The 20,654-nt window shown below is 41.1% G+C and overlaps 2 protein-coding genes across 2 annotated transcripts; one reads left to right on the top strand and one right to left on the bottom strand.

The window, feature by feature from the left end:
* Nucleotides 1-5,111: 5,111 nt before the first annotated feature.
* On the bottom strand, nucleotides 5,112-8,097 carry hspb7 (heat shock protein family, member 7 (cardiovascular)). The gene is made up of 3 exons (XM_061271323.1): nucleotides 7,815-8,097; nucleotides 5,464-5,588; nucleotides 5,112-5,367 (listed from the first exon to the last, which is right to left on the bottom strand). The coding sequence occupies exons 1-3, from the start codon at nucleotides 7,972-7,974 to the stop codon at nucleotides 5,188-5,190; spliced, it is 465 nt and encodes a 154-aa protein (XP_061127307.1). The 5' UTR covers nucleotides 7,975-8,097; the 3' UTR covers nucleotides 5,112-5,187.
* Nucleotides 8,098-8,198: 101 nt separating this feature from the next.
* Nucleotides 8,199-20,609, top strand: clcnk (chloride channel K). The gene is made up of 22 exons (XM_061271324.1): nucleotides 8,199-9,326; nucleotides 10,553-10,648; nucleotides 10,904-11,020; nucleotides 11,107-11,241; nucleotides 11,581-11,712; nucleotides 12,002-12,130; nucleotides 12,767-12,906; nucleotides 12,998-13,075; nucleotides 13,403-13,478; nucleotides 13,654-13,779; nucleotides 14,275-14,359; nucleotides 14,535-14,636; nucleotides 15,050-15,134; nucleotides 15,444-15,590; nucleotides 16,321-16,390; nucleotides 17,293-17,391; nucleotides 17,491-17,707; nucleotides 18,121-18,257; nucleotides 18,339-18,412; nucleotides 19,235-19,315; nucleotides 19,386-19,472; nucleotides 19,534-20,609. Exons 3-22 carry the CDS (start codon nucleotides 10,978-10,980, stop codon nucleotides 19,570-19,572), a joined length of 2,082 nt encoding a protein of 693 aa, XP_061127308.1. The 5' UTR covers nucleotides 8,199-9,326; nucleotides 10,553-10,648; nucleotides 10,904-10,977; the 3' UTR covers nucleotides 19,573-20,609.
* Nucleotides 20,610-20,654: the final 45 nt, after the last annotated feature.

Genomic DNA, 20,654 nt, shown 5'->3' with positions numbered 1-20,654 from the left:
TTTTCATCTTTGGCAATTAATTTGATACACGAACTTTTGAGGTCAACTTTAAATGTATTCATTTTTAATCATTTGATTTTTATTTCAATTATATTAGCCGGAACACGAGCAGGTCGAACAGTTTTCTGGGTCTTGTAGTCCTCTTAATGTCTGGCACGGTAGTGACGTCATCAAACAGCATCCAATTAAAAAATATGATGACGACATTGCTAGGAGACGTGTAAGTGTATGCACATTTAGATTTCGGCTCGACTGGCTCACCTGCTTTTGTGATTTAACTCATCTTGAAACGCCACGCGAGGTAACAAGTGATTTCATCATTTTGCTTTATATATTCAAAAGTATATATTCAGTATTTAAAGAAAATAGTACACTGCACACCTGGGTTTCATATTTCTTAATAGGTATTAAATAGGTTAAATTATCTAATAGGTATTCAAATAGGTACACAAATCGGCAAACAAGACATCCTTTGCTTTATTTAATTTAATAAAGTAGGGTGCATGCAAGCATCTATCTAACTTTACATGCAACTTCTCCAAGTGTGCATTGCACTTTTTGTAATTCAAAGTCTGTGGACTGTTAAAAGTGTTCCTGTGTTATCAAAGTATTTTAAAGTCATGTTTTTGTTGAATTGTTACTAGTTTTTAAATCTTACGTACAAATGAAAAACATATAAAACGACACTAATTGTTTTTTTAAACAATCAAAACTAACAAATCCAACATGAAAACTAATCAACTAACTAAATAAAAAAATAAAAAAAATAAAAAGGAACTATAATCATAATTCCCAAACTGTGCATAAAAAAACAGGAGCAAAACAGAAATTTCAGTGCTAGTATCGATCCAATAATGATACTGACTTGATATCAATGTATCTATATTCGGATCTATCCACCCATCGCCACTATTTACTCTCAAATCGCTTGGCCAACATCTCTCGTCGTGGATACTCACCACAGCGCACTAGGCCCCAATCAAACTTTTTTTTTTTTTTCCCCCAAGCGCTCACCTTTTTATTTTTAAACATTAAAAGGGCCTTTACAGATGATTTGATCTTGAAATGGTAATCCTTCAAATTAAAAAAATACACGAGTTACATTTTGACATGCGACTTCTCCAAGGGTGCACAGATCATTCCATATATTTGTTTTTGAAAAGCACAAAAGGCTTTGGACGGTTTAGCAAAAGCATTTGTGTTCAGGTCCTTCTTTGCGATATGAACATTTGACTTTTTTTCCACAAGGTCGATCGGTGTTATCACGCTTGCCGTCACCTTCAAAATGACTGTTTCAAGTACAAAGCTTTTAAATACATTCTTCAGATAAGAAAGAGGAATGTCAATGTTTAAGTATTGAATTCATCCGTAAGAAAGGAGCCTGGGAACTGGGATTTGTCACCAAGTCTCCGGCAAGGCTTTGTCCTTGACTTGGCGCTCTCGCCACCCCCCTTCGCCCCCCTCTGACCAATAGAAGGCCTCAAAATAGTCGCGGCTTTGTGTGGCAGCTCAAAACGAAGAAAGACATTTTCCATCCCTTCTCTCACAGTGGTGGATTTTTTTTTCTTTTTTTCCAGTGCGAGCTGGAAAAAGAGGGGCAGAGGTTTGTACTTTTATGCAAATCCACACGCGAGCGTGTCCAAATCCAGCGCCGGCCGGCCGGACAGAGTTGCGCTTGATGTCCCTGTCGTCGGCCGTAATGCGATTATCCCGGCTCGGCAGGGGCTGAATGTGCGCAACTTTGCATCTTGTCATTAAGGACTGTAAATTACAGCCAGCCAAGCGAGAGAGAGCGAGAGAGAGGAGGGAGCCTCGCTGGCATTTGGAGCCATGCTGAAAGTTTACCCCAGGTCACATTAGCATGTTTGGCCCATTGTGCCCAAAGCGTGGGGACTTTCACATCTTTTCTCCGTGTGTAGGCCAGATGAGAGAGAATGATGGGAACCTTCAAATAAGATCTCTTTCAACTTCTTTTATGTCCTCCTTTGTCAAGACAGACAGAGAGAGAGAGAGGGAAAAAAAAGCCATGCTGTGGAATTTACATCCTGGCTAACTTTAGCTTTGGGTTCCTGACCAGAAAACACATCCTCCAATTTCTGTCTATATTGGTCGTGCTGCGCGTCTCTCCTTCTGGGGATTTTGCACTTTCCAAGCTCCGCCATGGCTCAACGGTCCGAATTGACGCCTTGAACCAAGATGACACACTTTTCAAAAGCTTCCACAAGTTGCCTGACTTCAACTGTGTGTGTGTGTCGTAAAGCAAATATTTGTTTTCTTTCAATTTGCCCACAATCGAGCTGCTGACTGTTTGCAAGATAAGGATTCTGAAACACGACAAGAGTTTTCAATAAATAACTCCCCTCTGATTTATTGACTTAGATGTGCGTGGGCTCCACATCCTTTGCACATGTCCAAATTGCCAAGAAGCAAAAGCTGCTCGAACTATTCTGGTCAAAAGACAGACTGCCAGTACTGCGTCATGATTATTTATTTTAGCCAGCAGGATGTCTATCCACAGTGGATGGATTTTCTTTCCTCACTTTTCACCCCCCCCCTTCATTTCCGCCTGTCTGCATATGTTGTGGAGGCCATTAATCGTCCAACATGCACCCCGGCAGATAATTAGGGTCATTAAAGCAATTAGGGAGCACATGGAGGGCAGGTTTTAGTTAGACCCCGAGGCTCGGCTCGGCTCAGCTCAGCTCTCCTCCATCGGGAGGGCTGAGGTGGTTGGCTCGCTCAAAAGAAGGCGCTTCCTGTTGGTGTCGCAGTTGCAGATCTGAGCAGCTTTGCCTCTTGCACATCCTCTGAAGACTATTTTGGAGCTTCAGCAAACGGGAGGGAAGCAGACGGTGGTTTTGCAGCGTTGAACACACACACACACACGTACGTACGTAGATCACCACGCCTGTCATGTCATGTGAGCCTTAGCCTAATATTATGCTCTCATTGTGTCTGCCGCCTTGGGAGTCCCTCGCAGATGCAAGCCATTCAACAAACCAAACAAGCTTCACATGTGCACGCAAACCGCAGAAAGTTCCCCGCGCTTTTCCTCGCCGCGCCACGCCGGAGGACAAAACGCTTGTCGGTTGCGCGGCCTTTTCGGGACTTTTCCCAGCATCCCTCTTGTTGTCTTTGGCGTCCGTGCGCAGAGAAAATAAGAGGGAAGGGCGGCGAGGAACAAGGAGCTGCTGTTACAGGTCGGTCGGTCGGCCGGCCGGCTTTGAAAGGATGTTCAAAATGAAAGCGGCGGTTTGGAGATGAAGTCACGTTCACGTTCAGATCCAAGATAAAGTGTCGAGGCAAACGTTAACGCCGTCGTCTTTATTGTCGGGGCAAAAAGGCCAGTCGATGTCAATACCATAAATGTAAACTAACTGATTTCTTTTATTTTTTTTATTTTCATGCTTCATGAGAATGTTGATGGCTTGTGCAATCGTGTCCATTGTTCATCATACTGAGAGCTTTTTTTCATTTTATGCTTACCATGTGGTCATGATTAACAATTACGGTAATTAACAGTCATTATTATTGCGAAGCATTAAAAATCTGCCTTTTTTTTTTTTTCTTTGCAGATTGTTTTGTACTTTTTTTTTTGTACGTTCCAGTATAAGATAAACACAATGACTGAAACGTGGCTGTCCCCCCAAAAAATCCTCAAGGAAAAAAAAAAAAAAAGGTAATTTTTGTTGATTTTTCTGTCAGTTGCAAAGTTCCAAGGACCTGAGGGGCCGAAAGATAACAACCGTAACGGCTCACCTGTTTTCTGAGCTGGCTCATGTGATGTTTGCAAGCTGAGCTCTGTGTGCTGGTGGATTTTTGCTGCATAATGCATAGGTAAAAAAATAAAAAATAAAAAAGTTAGACCTGACAACCCACGTGTGGACAGGCCGCTTCAGAGACGACGCGGTGGGATAAACGGTATTCTAGCCACCAGCGGCTTTAAGCAATTACATGTATGCTTCTGACATTCCCTCAACATTTGAGAGTTGGACAACGCCTTGATTGCTCACATTTCTGGAACCTCATTTTATATACTTGTTCACTTATTTTCCCTTTATAGCTATGGCCTTTTTTAAACTCACTTGTAGTGCCATTTTTTCCTCATCCTGATTTTTCCTGCACATTTGCATACTCATGTTTTTTTTTTTAAATAGATCCATAATTAACAAACTGGATATTACGCATATACATTGTCGTATTAAATAAAACGTTTTTGACACTTGTTTAAAATGAAAAAAATAAAAAAAAGGTCATTTGAGGTGGTAGGCTAGAAAAAAAACAGCACAAGCTTACGGAGAGCATGAAGAACTTCACGCAGGAAGGCTGCAGCTGAGATTCGAACTCTTGACATCCCAACTGTCTGTTGATGCAGACTAGCCAATGTTTTTTCTTTTCATTTTTATGATAGGATGACAAAACAAGAATCCCTGTAAGAAAAACTGTAAAATTTACTCTTTGTATATTGTGTTTTAACAAGTTAACTCTTGTAGGCAAGTCCAAGCTTCTTAACAAGGGGATAAGGGTTTCACAAGAACTACTGTTTTCGAAACATTGTTGTTGCTTCCCCCTGCTGGCCATGTGATGGAATTCCGATTTTAGACACTACACAAGCGATGAGTATTGCTGTTTATTCGATCATTTGGCTTGATTGTATTGTATATAGATTGCGTTCAACAAAATGCAGTACTATACATTCTATTGGAAAGTAGTGCTGCAATGTTACCATCCTACCACAAGGGGTCAGACTGGCTCCAAGGAGCCTTCCGCACTTGTTTTCTTGGACGACGCTGGTGCAAGCGTGCCCATATTTGGAAGTGGTTGCTTAGCGGCCTACCAGGAAGTGGCACCAATGCTTTGCTCAACTAACGAGGTCAAGCACAATTATAAAAAAAAAAAAAATTAAAAAAAATACATTGTTAAATTAATTACAGCCAATGACTCAAACGTGGTTATCCTGCATATAAAAAAAGTACTCTATTATTATCTTAATTGCTCTGTTTTTTGACATACTTCTTTTCATTTACAAAGGATAATTTGTTCTCTCTGGAATTATTTGAATATTTCTGATGAATAGGACATGTTGGATGGCTCTAAAGGACAAAAAGACAAAAGCGTGAGCATTTTATTCACACAACTGCTACTATAATACAAGAAAAGAAGCCATTTTGGAACGTGAATGTTTGTCTAAATCTTGATTTCCGTGCGGAAGGTCTGTGCGTGCTCATGTTTGGCCGGTTGTCGCCGCGCCCGGACCGTTAGCGTCCCCTCGGGGCCGAGTGATGATGTCACAGAGGTGGGGTCCACGTCCTCAGGTAGCTGACACTTGTGGGTGAAGGTGTTCATCACGGAACCATCCTGGGCCAACTGTCGATAAAGTGACAAATATTCAATTGGACTGTGTGAAAAGTAAGATGGTAAACTTTGGTATTTGTGATGAAAGTGCAAGAAAGCATTGCTTACTTTTTCCGCACGGACTTCAATTTGGTTGTTGGATGTGGTGACGATGACATCTTCAGGGGAGAAGTCTCGAACGTCCACGGTAAACTGGTAGGAATCTCCGAGCGCTTTGATTTTGCCGCTCCCGCCTACAAAAAAAGGATAATTTTTCGATTTTCTAAATCTTTGTCACGACATAATACAGACCAAACTAATGAAATGTTAATTGATTGTTTGAGCATTTTCTGCATTGTCAACTTAAATTAATTTCCTTTTTAAATATAGGGATAGAAATGTTTATTTATTGATTAATTGGCAAAATAATCGATTATTAATCGTTTTTGGATAGTCGAATTTTCACACATTTTTTTACTTTTATTTATTGCTCTGATCAAATAATATTATTATTAAAATAATAGTTAGAATAATGACTCACCAGAGTGTTTTTTTTTCACTCAATACTTATTTACTGGAATTCAAGTATTTATTTGGAGGACTGTTTTTACTTTTACCCGAGCCTTACTTTTTGAAGTACAATTTTTGGCCTCTGGTCACACCTGCTGGCCATTATTATCATCATCATCATCTATTTCGGCTATTTAGACACAGGCGCGGGAGGCGAGGGAACGCTGTAAATGCACTTCTAAGATCCTTCTTTTATTTTTGCAAAGAGTAGTTTCAGAGTCTGTATGATTTCCGTCCTTACCTAAAGCAATTGAATCTGTACTTCTATTTGTAATCAGTCTATTTTTATTCTTAACGTCATAGTGTAACTACTTTTGCCCCTTCTGACTAGAATAATGTTTAAAAGACAACCCGATTTTAATCTTGTGAAAATACCATTACTGTAAAATGGTTCCCTTTTTATATCGTCAGAAAATAGTTTCTCTTTCCTACTGACATTTCATCCAAGTAAATGTTATGACGCCTAAATGAGTCAAGCAGGCGCATGTCAACAATGATACAAGTGTGGACAGTGTCAGCTGTCTGCATGCGCCATTGTGACCTCACGTCATAGCTATACGACCACGCACGCACGCAAACGCACGTGTATTTGTGTGCACCCCAGTAACCCAGCAACCGCTTGCTTATGCCCCTTATTCAGTCACGCTGATGGTAGGCAGTCCAGCATTCTCCAGTTAGTGTGTCTATTGTAGTGCACCCTGCCCACTCCTATGCTCTTTCTATCTCCAGGATACCAATCATGGTTCCCAAAACAAGTGACACGTCGTCCTGTGGAGTTCATGTCAAGGTCATACGTGCACATAGAAGATACCGTTTTTTTTCATGTATAATGCGCAAAATTTAACTAATTTATTGTCCTAAAATCTGGGGTGCGCATTACATGGGTAAAGTTTTTTTTTTTTTTTTTAACCGGATATGATACGGAGGCCGCCATTACAGATCCGCTTTCTTCTCTTTGTTCCCAAAGATGATCTTTTTTCTGAAATAATTTTACGTTCACGGACTTAAGTAGGAGTCAAAATTTGGGTGCGTATTATACATGGGTACAGGCTTTTTTTCCAGCATCAACATGCCATTTTTAGGGTGCGTATTATACATGGGGGCGCATTATACATGGAAAAAAACGGTATCTATTTTTGGTACATCCAAACATTTGGAGAGATTTTTCAATTTTAGGATCGAGACAAAAATCAAAGTGTGAAACCAAGGCGAAACTCGCAAAGGCTACAGAAATATATTTCACCGTCGTTGATGAGAGTGGGGAAAAATCGATTTTTTTTTTTCATCTGTGAAGTGCATTTCCACATGCTGATGAGGTTGGAGTCACAACCAATCCAGTTATGGAAGTTGCAGATTTGTGTCTACCGTATATTGTTATCGTCAGCGCCAACGAGTTAATTTGTGTGACAAATCCCCCAAATTGATCTATGGAATTCACATGTCACCGAAAACCACCACCAGGAACAAAACATCCATCCTGGTTTTAAGCTCCCTGCCAAGGACAACATCCTGGTATTCTTTGTTCATCCGTACTTTCGATGGGTGACTGATGAAGTTTGAGAAACGGCCAACGTCTGTCAAGTGCGTCATGGGTTGCGCTTGGAAAACCTGACCGAGGAGGCGTCTGTGAAGAATCCTAACCAGATGCCTTCGCTACCTCATCTCGCTCCTTCCTATGCAAAGGAGGTCTATTCTAGGCCCTAAGTAACTTGAAGGAAACTTAATATAACCATAGAGGAGCTTCTTCAAAAGAGGGACCTCAATTTGCCAAACCAGAGATACAGTCCCCGATGTCCAAGAAGATCTAGAACCTTCAAAAACTCCAAGTGGATGGATAATGTAGCAAACTTGTTACACATTGCTCTGTTCATCTGGCCTATTGTCTCCATCTGACATTGCCTTTCACTTACTGGAAAATTTGTCTCCCCCAGGCCTCATGAAGGGGCCAAAGTCCTCGGAAAACATCCCGTGACTCTTCTCCACGTACGGCTTACTGGAGGAGGAGGACGAGGACGACGTCTGATGAAAACTCCGCTCCGATCGGTAGGCAGAAGAGTTGCTCGCACTCATGGATGGATGGCTGAGCTAGCTCTTTCCTTTTTCCACACTTTCCAGCTAGTAAATCTCACAAGACTTAATTTCTTTCTTCTTTATCTCCTCCTCATCAATTTGCAATTTGGTTTTGGAGCATGCAAGGCTTATATTGGCCCTTTTTTGAAGAGCCACTCCCCCCTCTTATGTCCCATATAAGCATCAAGTGCCCTTGTGGGGGCAGGAGGTGTGCACGTGTGTGATAATGCTCTATTTTTATCGACAGACGGAGAGGCTCTGCGCTTGGAAAAGCTCATGGAGAGCGCCTGGAACAGTTGCCATTGCTGCCTTGTCAAGCCTGAAATAGATTGTGTGTGCATCACCCGACTGCTCATAAGTTGGCCAAACATTTTTTTTGAAACAATGATTGACACATACATGACGGGCAAACAAAGCTGTGAGCAGGATGGAAAAAAATCTCATCTCTGAGGTGAAGACGGAAAGAATGCGCTGGAAAACAAAGCTCTCCGGGAGACGGACGGGGACTTAGCCGTGTGGTGCTTTTAGCGCTATCTGCAGCACGTGACGTCTGCACCATGGCATCTCAAACATTCCCGTTTAATTCATGGCTTTGTCGTTAGGAGGTGTTTGCCATCACAAGCTTGAGCATGTTGACATGCTGGGAATGTTTAATGCGGAGTCATTGTGGGCTGTGCAAAGCAGATGGAAATGTATTCATTTGGTGACTGACAGGATGGTTAGAAAATGGCTTGTCGTTTTGGAGTCTTTTTCATTACAACAGTCAAGTCAGCATTAAAAAAAAAAAGGCAATTTTCTCTTTCTCTCCCTCACTCTTTTTTTCTGTTTTCTGTTTTTCTTTTATTCTTTCTTTCCCTCTTGTTCTCTTCTCTCTTTCCCACTCTCCGTATCTTGTCTTTTTTGCTGGCTTTTTCCCTCTTCCATACAACATACCGTAATTTTCGGACTATAAGTCGCGTTTTTTTTTTTTTTCATAGTGTGGGTGGGGGGGCGACTTATACTCAGGAGCGACTTATATACATATATATGGGGTTTTTTTTCACTTTTTTGGGCATTTTATGGCTGGTGCAACTTATACTCCGGTGCGACTTATAGTCCGAAAATTACGGTAATAATATTATCTTTTTTTTGGGGGGTCCATCTTTCGTAGTTAATGTCATTACACCTAAAGTTGTGTCCAATGATGGTCCACTTGTCAATACAGATAAGCAAATCAGCAGGAAGGGCAAGATATGAAAAGGCAACGCCGGAAATAACTCCAATCATCTGATGGAAAGCAAGCTCAAATGGATCTATCACAGCTGCTAAAGTGGCTCGACGGGATGCGTTCATTGAAAAAAATGAAAAAAACGGTAAGCCAGCCTGTCTCAGCAGTGACATTAAATGTGCGTCATGCGTTTGTTTGTGTACATTCCCAACAGACCATGTGTCCCTTTCAGCTGCTGTGCATTACATAAGGCTACAGACAATCAGCCCAACTTGTAGTGGTTGAGAAGCAATACAAGATGATTGTAACTACCGTTTTTTTCCGTGTATAATGCGCCCCCATGTATAATACGCACCCTAAAAATGGCATGTTGATGCTGGAAAAAAGCCTGTACCCATGTATAATACGCACCCAGATTTTGACTCCTACTTAAGTCCGTGAACGTAAAATTATTTCAGAAAAAAGATCATCTTTGGGAACAACCGGATGTTCTGCCGGTCAGTATCACTGCGCATGCGCTAGCATACTCAATAGCAAAGAAATGTTTCGGATTTGCCTAGGGTACATTGTGACAGCAAACGAGCAGGTGATCTAGCAAGGGTCTGATACCAGAGCATTGTGTGTTTGAAGTGAACAGCAGAGAAGAAAGCGCATCTGTAATGGCGGCCTCCGTATGATATCCGGATTTAAAAAAAGAATAATAATTTTGAGAATTTTTTTTTTTTTTTTGCACCCATGTATAATGCGCACCCCAGATTTTAGGGCAATAAATTAGCTAAATTTTGCCCATTATACATGGAAAAAAACGGTAGTTTCAAAACAGGACCAAAGTAGCCTGAATTCAAAATTGAACAAAAGTATAGGGGTGGCTGGACATGCTTGACTAGCTACGGCCCTGCACTGAGCCAGTGATGTCACATGGCCACAGTGTCTTTGCAGCAGAGTGTGAATTGACACTTCATATGTATGATGCATTCATATGCTTCAGCTCCAGGATGCTTTCAAAAGGTACCGGTTAGATTTCAAAGTGAAGCCTCTGCTTTTTACCATGTCAATCTAATCTGCCCAGGGCCTTCAAAATCAGTCATCGTGGCTCATCCAACTCAAATCATATTAATAATTACATGTTCGTCTAATCAGTCCGATTTTCTATGAGTTGCTGGGGGCCAGAATGTTTTTCCTATCCTCCGACTGGTTGGTCAGAGCAAGCTAAGGACCAAGTGCCACTACTGCAACTACTACTGCTACTGGGTTTAATTATTGTTAATCAAAAAATCAAATCGGAGTTCCCCTTTGGTGGAGTGTTTCCATGGAAACAAGTTTTGTAAGTTTCTACCTGTGCATGTGTGTGTGTGCAACTGATGCTTGCAGATCTCAAATCTCTAAAATAGCACAAGCGCTAATTGGAAGTGTGAAGGGGAGGTGGAAATGTGCAAAATCAAACCCTAACTACATTCTTTCCTCAAGGTATGTGCACGTGTGTGTGTGTGTGTGTCATGGGAGTCATGAAAGACATTGTTTACACTCTCCCTTTAAAGGGAGCCTGACTTTGAGGTCTGCAATCAACATGTAAGGTCAAATGAAGGGCATTTCACAATCAACACACTTGCCATTTACAGTTCTACACAATTGAACTTTAGTGTAGACAATATAAAAGATTTTTTTCCAAATGTACATTTAAAAGTGTGACTTTGATTGTGGGTTCTTTTTGTTTTGTTTTAGTAAATGATTGTCTGGTCAGGTCATATGAATGGCCGCTAGCAATCTTTGCAGCTCTCTCAAGTGCGACGGCCTCAATGGTCTTAATGTCCGCAGTCGTACCTGCACGGCGTCTTTCAGGTAAGTCCTTCCACTTTGGCTTTTAGCTTGATTAACCAAGCGGCCACATCCATTTTAGTGACAAGAAGGAACCCAAACATTTCAAGGCAGCATGAGATTCCCGGATGAGACTGGTCAGAGTGCAAGCCGCATGCAGGAGAGAAGAAATGAAAAGGAGAGTAGAACGCTGCTCCGCGTTCATCCAGGGAAACCACACCGACGCTTCCGTGGGTTTCTCAAAGGTTTGACATTCCACTCTGATCGACCTTAGTGCAGTATTAAGATAATTGAGGTCAAGCTTCTTCTTTCACTACAGGATCTAGCATCCATCCATTTTCATCATTTCTGCTCAGATGAGATGAAGAAAATGGATGGATGACAAAAAAAATAGGCTGTGGTTTCGGGCATGTGCAAAATACACACAGCATGTCTTTTTCTAAACGCAAATAACCAGACTGCGGTCGACTTAGAGTGTGGTGAGTGAGGAGAGACAGAAAAGGAAACAAATAGCAAATCCACAATGCTTTAAAGATGATTTTACAGATTTTAATGAATGCATGTTATTTAATTTAATTGCACAGGTTGTCTTATGAAGCTAACATGTTGTCTGGAAAGAATGTGTGCGATGGAATGGTACATCTATGCTGCTCTTGGGATTCTAAGCGCCGTTCTCAGCTTTCTTATGGACCTGAGTGTCAGCAAGCTCCTCACAGGTACAAAAAACACACATTATGATATTATCGTATGCGTGGCAAAAAAGGTTCAGTGTACAATTTTAGAACTAGGAGGATACAAGCATGAAAACCATCAATTCATGTTTTTTTTTTTTTTTTATAAATCCTACAAAATAATATTTGGAGGTCATGAATTTCAATAGGAGGATACAAGCATGAAAACCATCAATTCATGTTTTTTTTTTTTTTTTTATAAATCCTACAAAATAATATTTGGAGGTCATGAATTTCAATAGGATGCAATATATGATGGCGTGTGTACTTGTAGCTCACCAGTGGCTTTACAGCCAGCTGGAGGGCAACAATCTGCTGCAGTTCTTTTGCTGGACTCTCTACCCAGCATGCCTATGTGCCATCTCAGCTTCACTCTGCCACAACATCTGCCCCTTCTCCACAGGTTTGTCATGCAATTGATTGTGATGCTTGCTATATAATCAAATGATAAAATCAAGGTGAAAAGGCAGAATTAACATTAAGCTTAAATAAAAAGACAATAATAATAATACCTTTTATTTATAAGGCCCCTTTCAGGGCACTCGAGGTCGCCGTACCGACATAAAATAGCGTAAACAACTCACGCGCATGTGAATAAAGTTAAACAATCAATAAAATTGTCCATGAATTAAACTGGCATAATGGAAAATGATCTGTTTATATCATTATAATCAGTTCTATCAAATGTTTCCATGATCATTTTGAACAATTATGCAATGGAGTTTGTTGTTTATTACAAAAAAACTAATGATAGTTGAACAAATTACTCAATTTTCTTTTAAATGGCTTATTTTTATTTCGACAAAGAATGGTAGTGCAAACCACTCCTTTTTTTCCCAACATACAGTCACAGTTATAAATGTAATACTATATTAAACTCCTCAAAATCATCTTTATGGATCGCTTCAGTAAATGCTGAGAGAGAATATCCCCGAGAAATATAGATAATACACAGCAAGCGTACGATGCAAGTCTGCCCCCTAGCGGATGGGTGGATCTGAGCCAGCCCTACTTTGAGACTTGCTTGGTGTTCCATCAGGTTCTGGAATACCAGAAGTGAGGACCATGCTGACCGGCATCCAACTACCACATTACTTATCGCTCACCAACATGATGGCCAAGTTCCTGGGGCTCATTTGTACACTGTCAGCAGGGAGCACAATCTTCCTAGGAAAAGTGGTGAGAGGCTTCTTACCTCCTCTCCTCCTCCACATGTGGCTGCAAAATCATTTTGGTGATCTAGTCAAACTTTTTTCTTTCCTAATATCAGGGTCCATTTGTGCATCTTTGCACCATGATGGCGAGCTACCTGAGCAAGCTTTGCTCGCTGCTGCAAAGCACAAAGAAGGTGAATGGACATGTTTTATTGTTTGAATATAATTTTACTTGGGGATATGAGCGATACTACTTAAGAGGGTGAACTCAATTCACTTAACAACAAAATGTGGCATATATTGAACAGTCCAACAAAAAGGCTTCAATTTGTTTCACGTAGCTCTCAGTTGAAACATTAAACAAAGAATTACTCGTTATGTATTTACACAAGTTGACAACACTGACTTAAGAATGTCCTAGCTCAACACCGTTGACTTGCTGACGGTTAGCATGCCGCTCCCATAATTCTGGTAAATGGAATTTTAAATCAATCAGTGTGTGTGTGTTTTCGGTTTTCTAGGAGAAAGCAGACGGAGACATGCTAGTTGTCGCCGCCGCAGTCGGTGTCGCTAGCTGCTTTGGAGCACCTCTAAGTGGTATGAAAAAGAATTATTTTTAAGTTGCGATTCAATTTTTGTCCTCCATCTTCTTTTCCGTGTTTTTATTGTTATCGTGCAAAGCCAGTCAGCTTTATTTAACACATTTCATGAGCCTCAAAGAATTTACAAAGAGAACAGTGAGTGTTTGTTTTCTCCTTTTCTATTCCCGTAGGTGTGCTCTTCAGCATGGAGGTGATGTCCTCTCACTTTGCCATGCGCAATTACTTCCCGTCTTTCTTCTCAGTGCTTTGCGGTGCTTTAACCTTCCGCTTGTTATCAGTGTTGAGTGGAGATGAAGGTAAAACAGGATTACACAGTCACAAATCAATCAAATGTTCTTTCCATCTAAAATTTGGAGTCATCAGTTTTACCTTTGGTGGTCCAAGCAATCTGTTGATCTTTTTTCTTCCAAGAGATTTTCACAGCTCGGAACAATAAGACTCCCACTGAGTCTTATCGCTGGAACATCGGCAACAGATCCTTTTTAATGCTCTTCCGGCTTGGAGGGCACAAATCAATACGTCGAGGTTCCAAAGGCTTCCGGGAAGAAAGCTATTTATAGAGACGATGGAGTGACATCGAAATCCTGCCTGATCTCGGATATTTTAACTCAGCATGTCAAACCAGCATGGCGCTTTTCAAATCCTTATCTGTGTGCAAACAGATACCCACCTTCGAATTGTTTTCATGAGCCTAATCATTATTTTGGATTGAATAGTTCACCCGTATATCAATGGCTGAAAAAATAAAGGTAACATCAATGAGGCGAGATTTAATTTGTTGTGTCCTCCAGAGACTCTTCAGGTGTTGTTTCAAACCAATTTCCCGACGGCTTTCCCCTTCCTCCCGTCGGAGATTCTGCTTTTTGCTCTGCTGGGGTGAGCTCTGACTCTTCACATCCAATTTCCTTCCGATCCCTGCGAAGACGTCCGACCCATTCATATTCACATTAGGTCATGTGGAAACTCTGAGCTGTTATTGTTCCAATTAGCCTCATCATGGCTGCTAATGACTTTGTGCGTGTGTGTGTCTGTGTGTGTGTATCTGTGCCAGGCTGCTGTGCGGAGCTGTGAGCTGCTTGTACCTTTCCTTGCATCGCCTCATGCTCCAGCTCATTAGCACAAACGCCGGCCTCATCAATATTCTGAAAACAGAGTGAGCACACACAATGGTGGAGCCTTTACTTGATGATGAATATAACAATAGTAAGGCAAGGCTGCTTTATTTCTAAGGGGGAGTTACTTGTTCATACGCAAGGTGGCTCAATGTACCGTATTTTCCGCACTATAAGGCGCACCTAAAAACCTCCAATTTTCTCAAAAGCCGACAGTGCGCCTTATAATCAGGTGCGCCTTATATATGGACTAATATTGAGCCACTACAGCAGGCGTGTCCAAAGTCCGGCCCGCGGGCCAAATGTACATATCTTATATATGGACAAAGTTTTAAAATGGGCCATTCATTGAAGGTGCGCCTTATAATCCGGTGCGCCTTATAGTGCGGAAAATACGGTACTCGAGCTGAGATAAATCAAATGAGAATGAAATGAATAATGGTTTTGTGTGCAGGAAAGCAGTGTACTCTGCTGTCGTCGCCTTCTTTTTGGCATCTCTCACCTTCCCGCTCTTCGTGGGTCAACACATGGCTTCCAAGGTGGGTCTTCATCCAAAAAAATAAAAATAAAATAAATAAATAAAATAAAATAAATAAATAAATAAAATATATAAATAAATATATATAAATATAATATAATAAATAAAAATAAAATAGAATTTAGAGCTTTTTGAGTGATCTTAAGGACAGCACAGATTGCGACAAACAAAATATCCAAACGCTCTTCCACTCGATCGCAATCTGTTAATACAATAAAACTTTATTTCACAACGGCAACAGCTGCAACAAAGCACATGTATAACTATTTGTTTTACTTTGCACAGCTTTATTCTTTTCTGTTGAATTCAGTCCAGCATGAAGCAGCTCCTTAGCTCCCTGCTTGAAGAGGCAGCATGGACGTCTCAATCTCACAACGCCTCGTGGCAGCTGGAGACGCATTGGGGCTGCTCTGAGCAGCCTGTCTTCCTCTCCCTGACCGTCTTTCTGCTCATGAAGGTACAAATAAAAGACTGAATGTACCACAGACAAAATGAGTGCTAATATCATGCGATGAGCGGCTGACATTTTCGGAGGACAATGAGCTGCTTAAAGATTATTTAACCTTTGAGGAAGCAGCGTCTTCCTAAACCGGGCTCTGAGAAGTTTTATCGTGACTGGCTTTTCTGTTTCCTTACAAAATGTGGTTACCGTTTATTTCCATGTATAATGCGCAAAATTTAACTTATTTATTGTCCTGAAATCGGGTGTGCGCATTATACATGGGTACAATTATAAATATTTATGTTTAAATATTAAACATGGGGGCCCATTATACATGGAAAAAAACGGTAATGAGAAACCAATCACAGTGATCTTGGTCATGTTGTTACTGGGTAAAACAAACATTTAAAGGCAAAAGAAGATATTCAGCCCATTTGTGAAATTTCCATGTTCGCAAACCTTTTACTGAAGGGTAAGTTGGCAAGAATTCAACTGTCTTCATCTGAACACAATTTCTCTTATTCTGTTCTTCTCCCGATAGAGCACATTTTTCTTCCTCCACTTCCTTATTTCATTTGCGTCCTTTCACTCATGACGAAACATATTTCCCCTCTCTTCCGTCTGTCCATAATAAGCCTTTGTACCGTTCAGCCGCCATTCTTTGCGTTAAATTGATGCGGCAAACGGTGAATTGGATTAGCGAAGCCTGCGGTGAGTCATATTCATGTTGTTGATTCTCTCTCAGCTGTGGATGTTAGCGCTTGCCTGCACTCTCCCTCTCCCGGCCGGGTACTTCATGCCAGTCTTCATTTATGGTGAGTGAGGAAGTAACAATTGCTTTGGATGTGTCATTGAAATAGCCAATTCGGCAATTGTGTGAAAAGATTTGAATTTCTCGTGGCCACTCAAAGATAGCCCTGATTGACCTACCCAACGGCACATTTTCGATTACCGTATTATCCGCCCTATAAGGCGCACCTAAAAACCTAAATTTTTATCAAAAATCAACAGTGCGCCTTATAGTCCGGTGCGCCTTATATATGGATCAAGTGATGAATTTGTTGATCCATACTGGTTGTACACGGTGCTCTGCCAAAATGTTTTAGTACGTTTTAGTACGACTAGTAAATTACAAGGTCGCATCGCTTCCCAACATTACGGTAACTGTAGTCAGGGGGCGTCACCGAATAGCTGTTGTACCCGCGAGGCTATTTCATTTCAAAATAGGCTGCTCCGTTCATGTTTCGAGTAAATCTACGGATCGATATGGAAGGGGAACATAGGTAAGTAGTACCAATGCGTTAGATCGAATTTTAGTCAGTTCTGATCATTTTATAGGAGATTGTTTGAGAAACGCGATTGTTTACACTTTGCTGAGGCTCATGGGAGATTGCGAGCTGAGGCTCATGGGTTTTTGCGGATGGCTAATGCTATAACGATAGCTGCTATACGCGTGCTAACATAGATATACAAATCAAAGTATAGTCATTTTCCGTTGCACAAATTTAACTTACATCAGCAGTTTTTCTTTCTTTTTTTGGAGGGACACATGAATAGTGGAAAAACATGACTAAATGCATTTGAACTGGGAATATTCTGTATATGGAATACTGGTTGTTGGATTAGGAATTGTCACATAAAAAAAAAAAAAGTGCTGTGATTTGTGGAGAAAGTTTGTTAGTTTATCCAGATTGGTTTTTCTTTTGTGTTTTTCCAGGGGCGGCTCTGGGCCGTTTGTTTGCAGAAGGAATCATTTACATTTCCTCACATACGCAGAAATTGTCTTCTATCAATCCTGGGGGATACGCACTTGTTGGTAAAAAGCCGCTTCACTAAACACTTCGTATTGTGTTGAAGTGGAAGAACTCATTTATCTCAAGACTTCACTGTGCATAATTGGACCTCTTGTGTGTAGGTGCAGCAGCCTTCTCCGGGGCTGTGACGCACACCTTATCACCGGCTCTCTTGGCCTTGGAATTAACTGGTCAACTCAGCCATGTTGTTCCCTCCCTCCTCGCCACTGTGCTGGCCAACGGCGTGGCTCGTGCGGGCGGCCGGCCATCTTTCTATGACGCTGTTTCCATCAGCAAGAAGCTGCCACACCTGCCCTCGCTCGTCATGGCGCATCCCGGGTATGACAATGCTCATCTGCAATTGGTGGACCACATTTGAAAAAAGCTCCTGCCGTATTAAGATTAATATCCAAGACTTTTATGACAAGCTTATTGGTCCCTGAGCAAGGAGATGTGAACACTCTTGAAATTCAGGAGGTCACCAAATGATGTCGGGAATATTAGACAGATGGACGATGAGATCAGTTGTCTTCACATGTGTGGCATGATTTAAAGTATATTTCCCTAAAAAAAAAAAACAACCCGCAAGAACTTATCATTTTAATGTCACGCATGATATCTACAGAAGAATCCAAACCTTGCAAATCTGTAGCAGGCTAAATCCCCGCGGAATTGTGGTGACAAATTTGTGATAAGAGCATTTGCCACTGACTGGAAGTTGCTTTGAGGATAACGAGTCTCTTCTTTGACAGGCTTCTCTCCACTCAGGTGGGACACCTTTTGGGAGCATCAAAACCAGTGCAGCTGCAGAAAGCGGCCGGCCCGGAGGAGGTCCGCCAGGTTGTCAACAGCAGCAGCGAGACTCAAATCCCTGTGGTGGACTCTCATGGTGGGCTGATGGTAGTAATGAATGATTAGAAAATGAAAGTTTCTCAGTAATCTTTGGGATATGCTCTTCTCTGCAATGAAGAGACACCAACGTTGCTGGGCTTTGTCATGCGGTCGCAGCTGCTGATGTTCCTGCGTCGATGCGAGAATTCTCAGGTTAAAGAACACACACACACACACGAGAGCAGTATTGAAGCGAAAAGCTTGGATAGGTCATTCAATTTCAAAGCACAGGCACTCACAAAGGGCACGTGCTTGATGAAAGATTCTCCCAAAAGATACAAACTGAGAAGCTGCTTAATAATGGGTGACTGAACGGTATTGTATGACCGTAACCCCCCCCCCAAGCAGAGTTGGCGAATAATAACGAAACTCTAACAGACTAAGAAAGTACCGTATTTTCCGGACTATAAGCCGCACCTAAAAACCTAAAATCTTCTCAAAACCCGTCAGTGCGCCTTATAGTCCAGTGCGCCTTATATATGGACTAAATTCCTAAATTGAAACTGGCCCGAAGCATTGTGTCATGAAATCAAGCATAAGTGGCCTTGCTGAAGACTATGAATCATGAATCAAAAAGACTATGGATCATTATTTTGTGATTATAAAGTCCTTTGTTGCATCTGAAGTTGAAATAAAAAAGATAAAATGGAGAATGATTTGATTTGGATTAAAAATCTGACATGATGCATTAATGGTGCGCCTTATAGTCCGGTGCGCCTTATATATGGACAAAGTTTTAAAATGGGCCATTCATTGAAGGTGCGCCTTATAGTCCGGTGCGCCTTATAGTCCGGAAAATACGGTACAATTAAACCCAAGTACACCTCAACCTTATGAATCCAGTTTAATCTCATTTCCAACTCATCTTGAATCTAGAAATAAGCCGCTTACAGAGGAGTGCCATTTTTTCTTCCTTCATCGACTTTTCTGGACACGCGAACGCCACAAATGAAAAGTCTTGTTTTCTGTGTTCAGAGAGTTGATGGACATTTAGAGAAGGTGTGCATCATTCGACCTTCTTCTGCTGTGTTGTGTCCCCAAAGCACCATTCAGGAGGTGAGCAGCAATGATTGGGCTGTCGATACCATTGTGCCTGATATTGACTGAAGCGGGTTGTTTCTTTCAGGTTTTCAGCATCCTGAGCCTTGCTGGGGATCAGACTGTGTTTGTCACCGACAGAGGAAGGTTGCTCGGGCGGGTCACATGGTCAGAGGTAACTCAGGATTATTGTCCTCTTGGTGTTTTAAAGAAGACACGTGTGTTTTGTCCTCCAGATGAAAAGGATTTTAGAAGATTTGGCCAAAGAAATCTAAGGCGCCCACAGGAGATACAGCCACGTTTGACCTTTTCATTCATTTGCATCTAATGAGAATCATTTGAATAAAGAGCCTGAGCACTAATTGGTTGACTTTAAATTACCGTTTTTTTCCGTGTATAATGCGCAAAATTTAACTAATTTATTGTCCTAAAATCTGGGGTGCGCATTATACATGGGTGCATTTTTTTTTTTTTTTTTTTTTAAAGAAAATCATGGTACAACAAAACCAACAACAGGACTGACCGACAAAGACGTGGAATAAAAAGACAGGAACAGAAACCAAACAGACATCATGACAGTAACACATGCAATGATCCGACGGTGAGCGAGGGGCAGACATACCAAAGACTATAAAAATGGGACCCATTGCCTCCCTGCGTGTGTGACGATCATTGGGACTTAAAAATAAATAAATAAATAAATTAATTAAAAAAAAAAAATTAAAAAACTTGGGTGCATATTATACATGGGTACAGGCTTTTTTCCAGCATCAACATGCCATTTTTAGGGTGCGTATTATACATGGGGGCGCATTATAAACGGAAAAAAACGGTAGTTTGCGGACGAGCTGTTTAAATTCTTGCACTGTGCCCGACTATCTCCATTGTCAATATATTTGACATTTTCACCGTTCCTCAAAGGTCATTGGCCGTAGCAGCTCTCGTTGCGAAGCAACAAATGGATCATAAACAAGAAAGGGGCAGCAAATCATACAGTTGCTTTTATACCAAGATATTTACACAATACTGCACTTTCCATTGGCTGTAATTTCAACAGACAATAAAATAGTTCTAATGTACAATGAATAGAAAAGTCCAGTGTCGCAAAGCAACTATACATTCACAAATGTTGAACAGGACGGAAATTCGTTCTTTTCAGTGACTGCTGGTGTTCAACTTTTGTTCCGATACAGTACTGGGGTGCCTTGAGATACAAATTCAATTTGTTCCCTTTTCACTAAATTCTATGGCATTCTGATGAAGGGGGCGGCCATTTTGCCATTTGCTAGCAACCAATCAGTCATTCTCTTCTGTTGAGTTTGATAGTTCGATTGATATTGACAACTTGCTCAACTTT

Source organism: Syngnathus typhle, linkage group LG2 (genome assembly GCF_033458585.1).
Source record: "Syngnathus typhle isolate RoL2023-S1 ecotype Sweden linkage group LG2, RoL_Styp_1.0, whole genome shotgun sequence".
Taxonomy (NCBI): Eukaryota; Metazoa; Chordata; class Actinopteri; order Syngnathiformes; family Syngnathidae; genus Syngnathus; species Syngnathus typhle.
This window is presented reverse-complemented; position numbering and strand designations above follow the sequence as displayed.

Coding starts and splice junctions, on each gene's coding strand:
- hspb7 (XM_061271323.1), bottom strand. CDS start 7,974: ATGAGTGCGAGCAACTCTTCTGCCTACCGATCGGAGCGGAGTTTTCAT. Junction 5,589..7,814: donor TGGGGGAGACAAATTTTCCA/GTAAGTGAAAGG, acceptor CTTTTTTTGTAG/GCGGGAGCGGCAAAATCAAA. Junction 5,368..5,463: donor TTGAAGTCCGTGCGGAAAAA/GTAAGCAATGCT, acceptor CTTTATCGACAG/TTGGCCCAGGATGGTTCCGT.
- clcnk (XM_061271324.1), top strand. CDS start 10,978: ATGGTCTTAATGTCCGCAGTCGTACCTGCACGGCGTCTTTCAG. Junction 11,713..12,001: donor TGTCAGCAAGCTCCTCACAG/GTACAAAAAACA, acceptor GTGTACTTGTAG/CTCACCAGTGGCTTTACAGC. Junction 15,135..15,443: donor GTCAACACATGGCTTCCAAG/GTGGGTCTTCAT, acceptor TGTTGAATTCAG/TCCAGCATGAAGCAGCTCCT.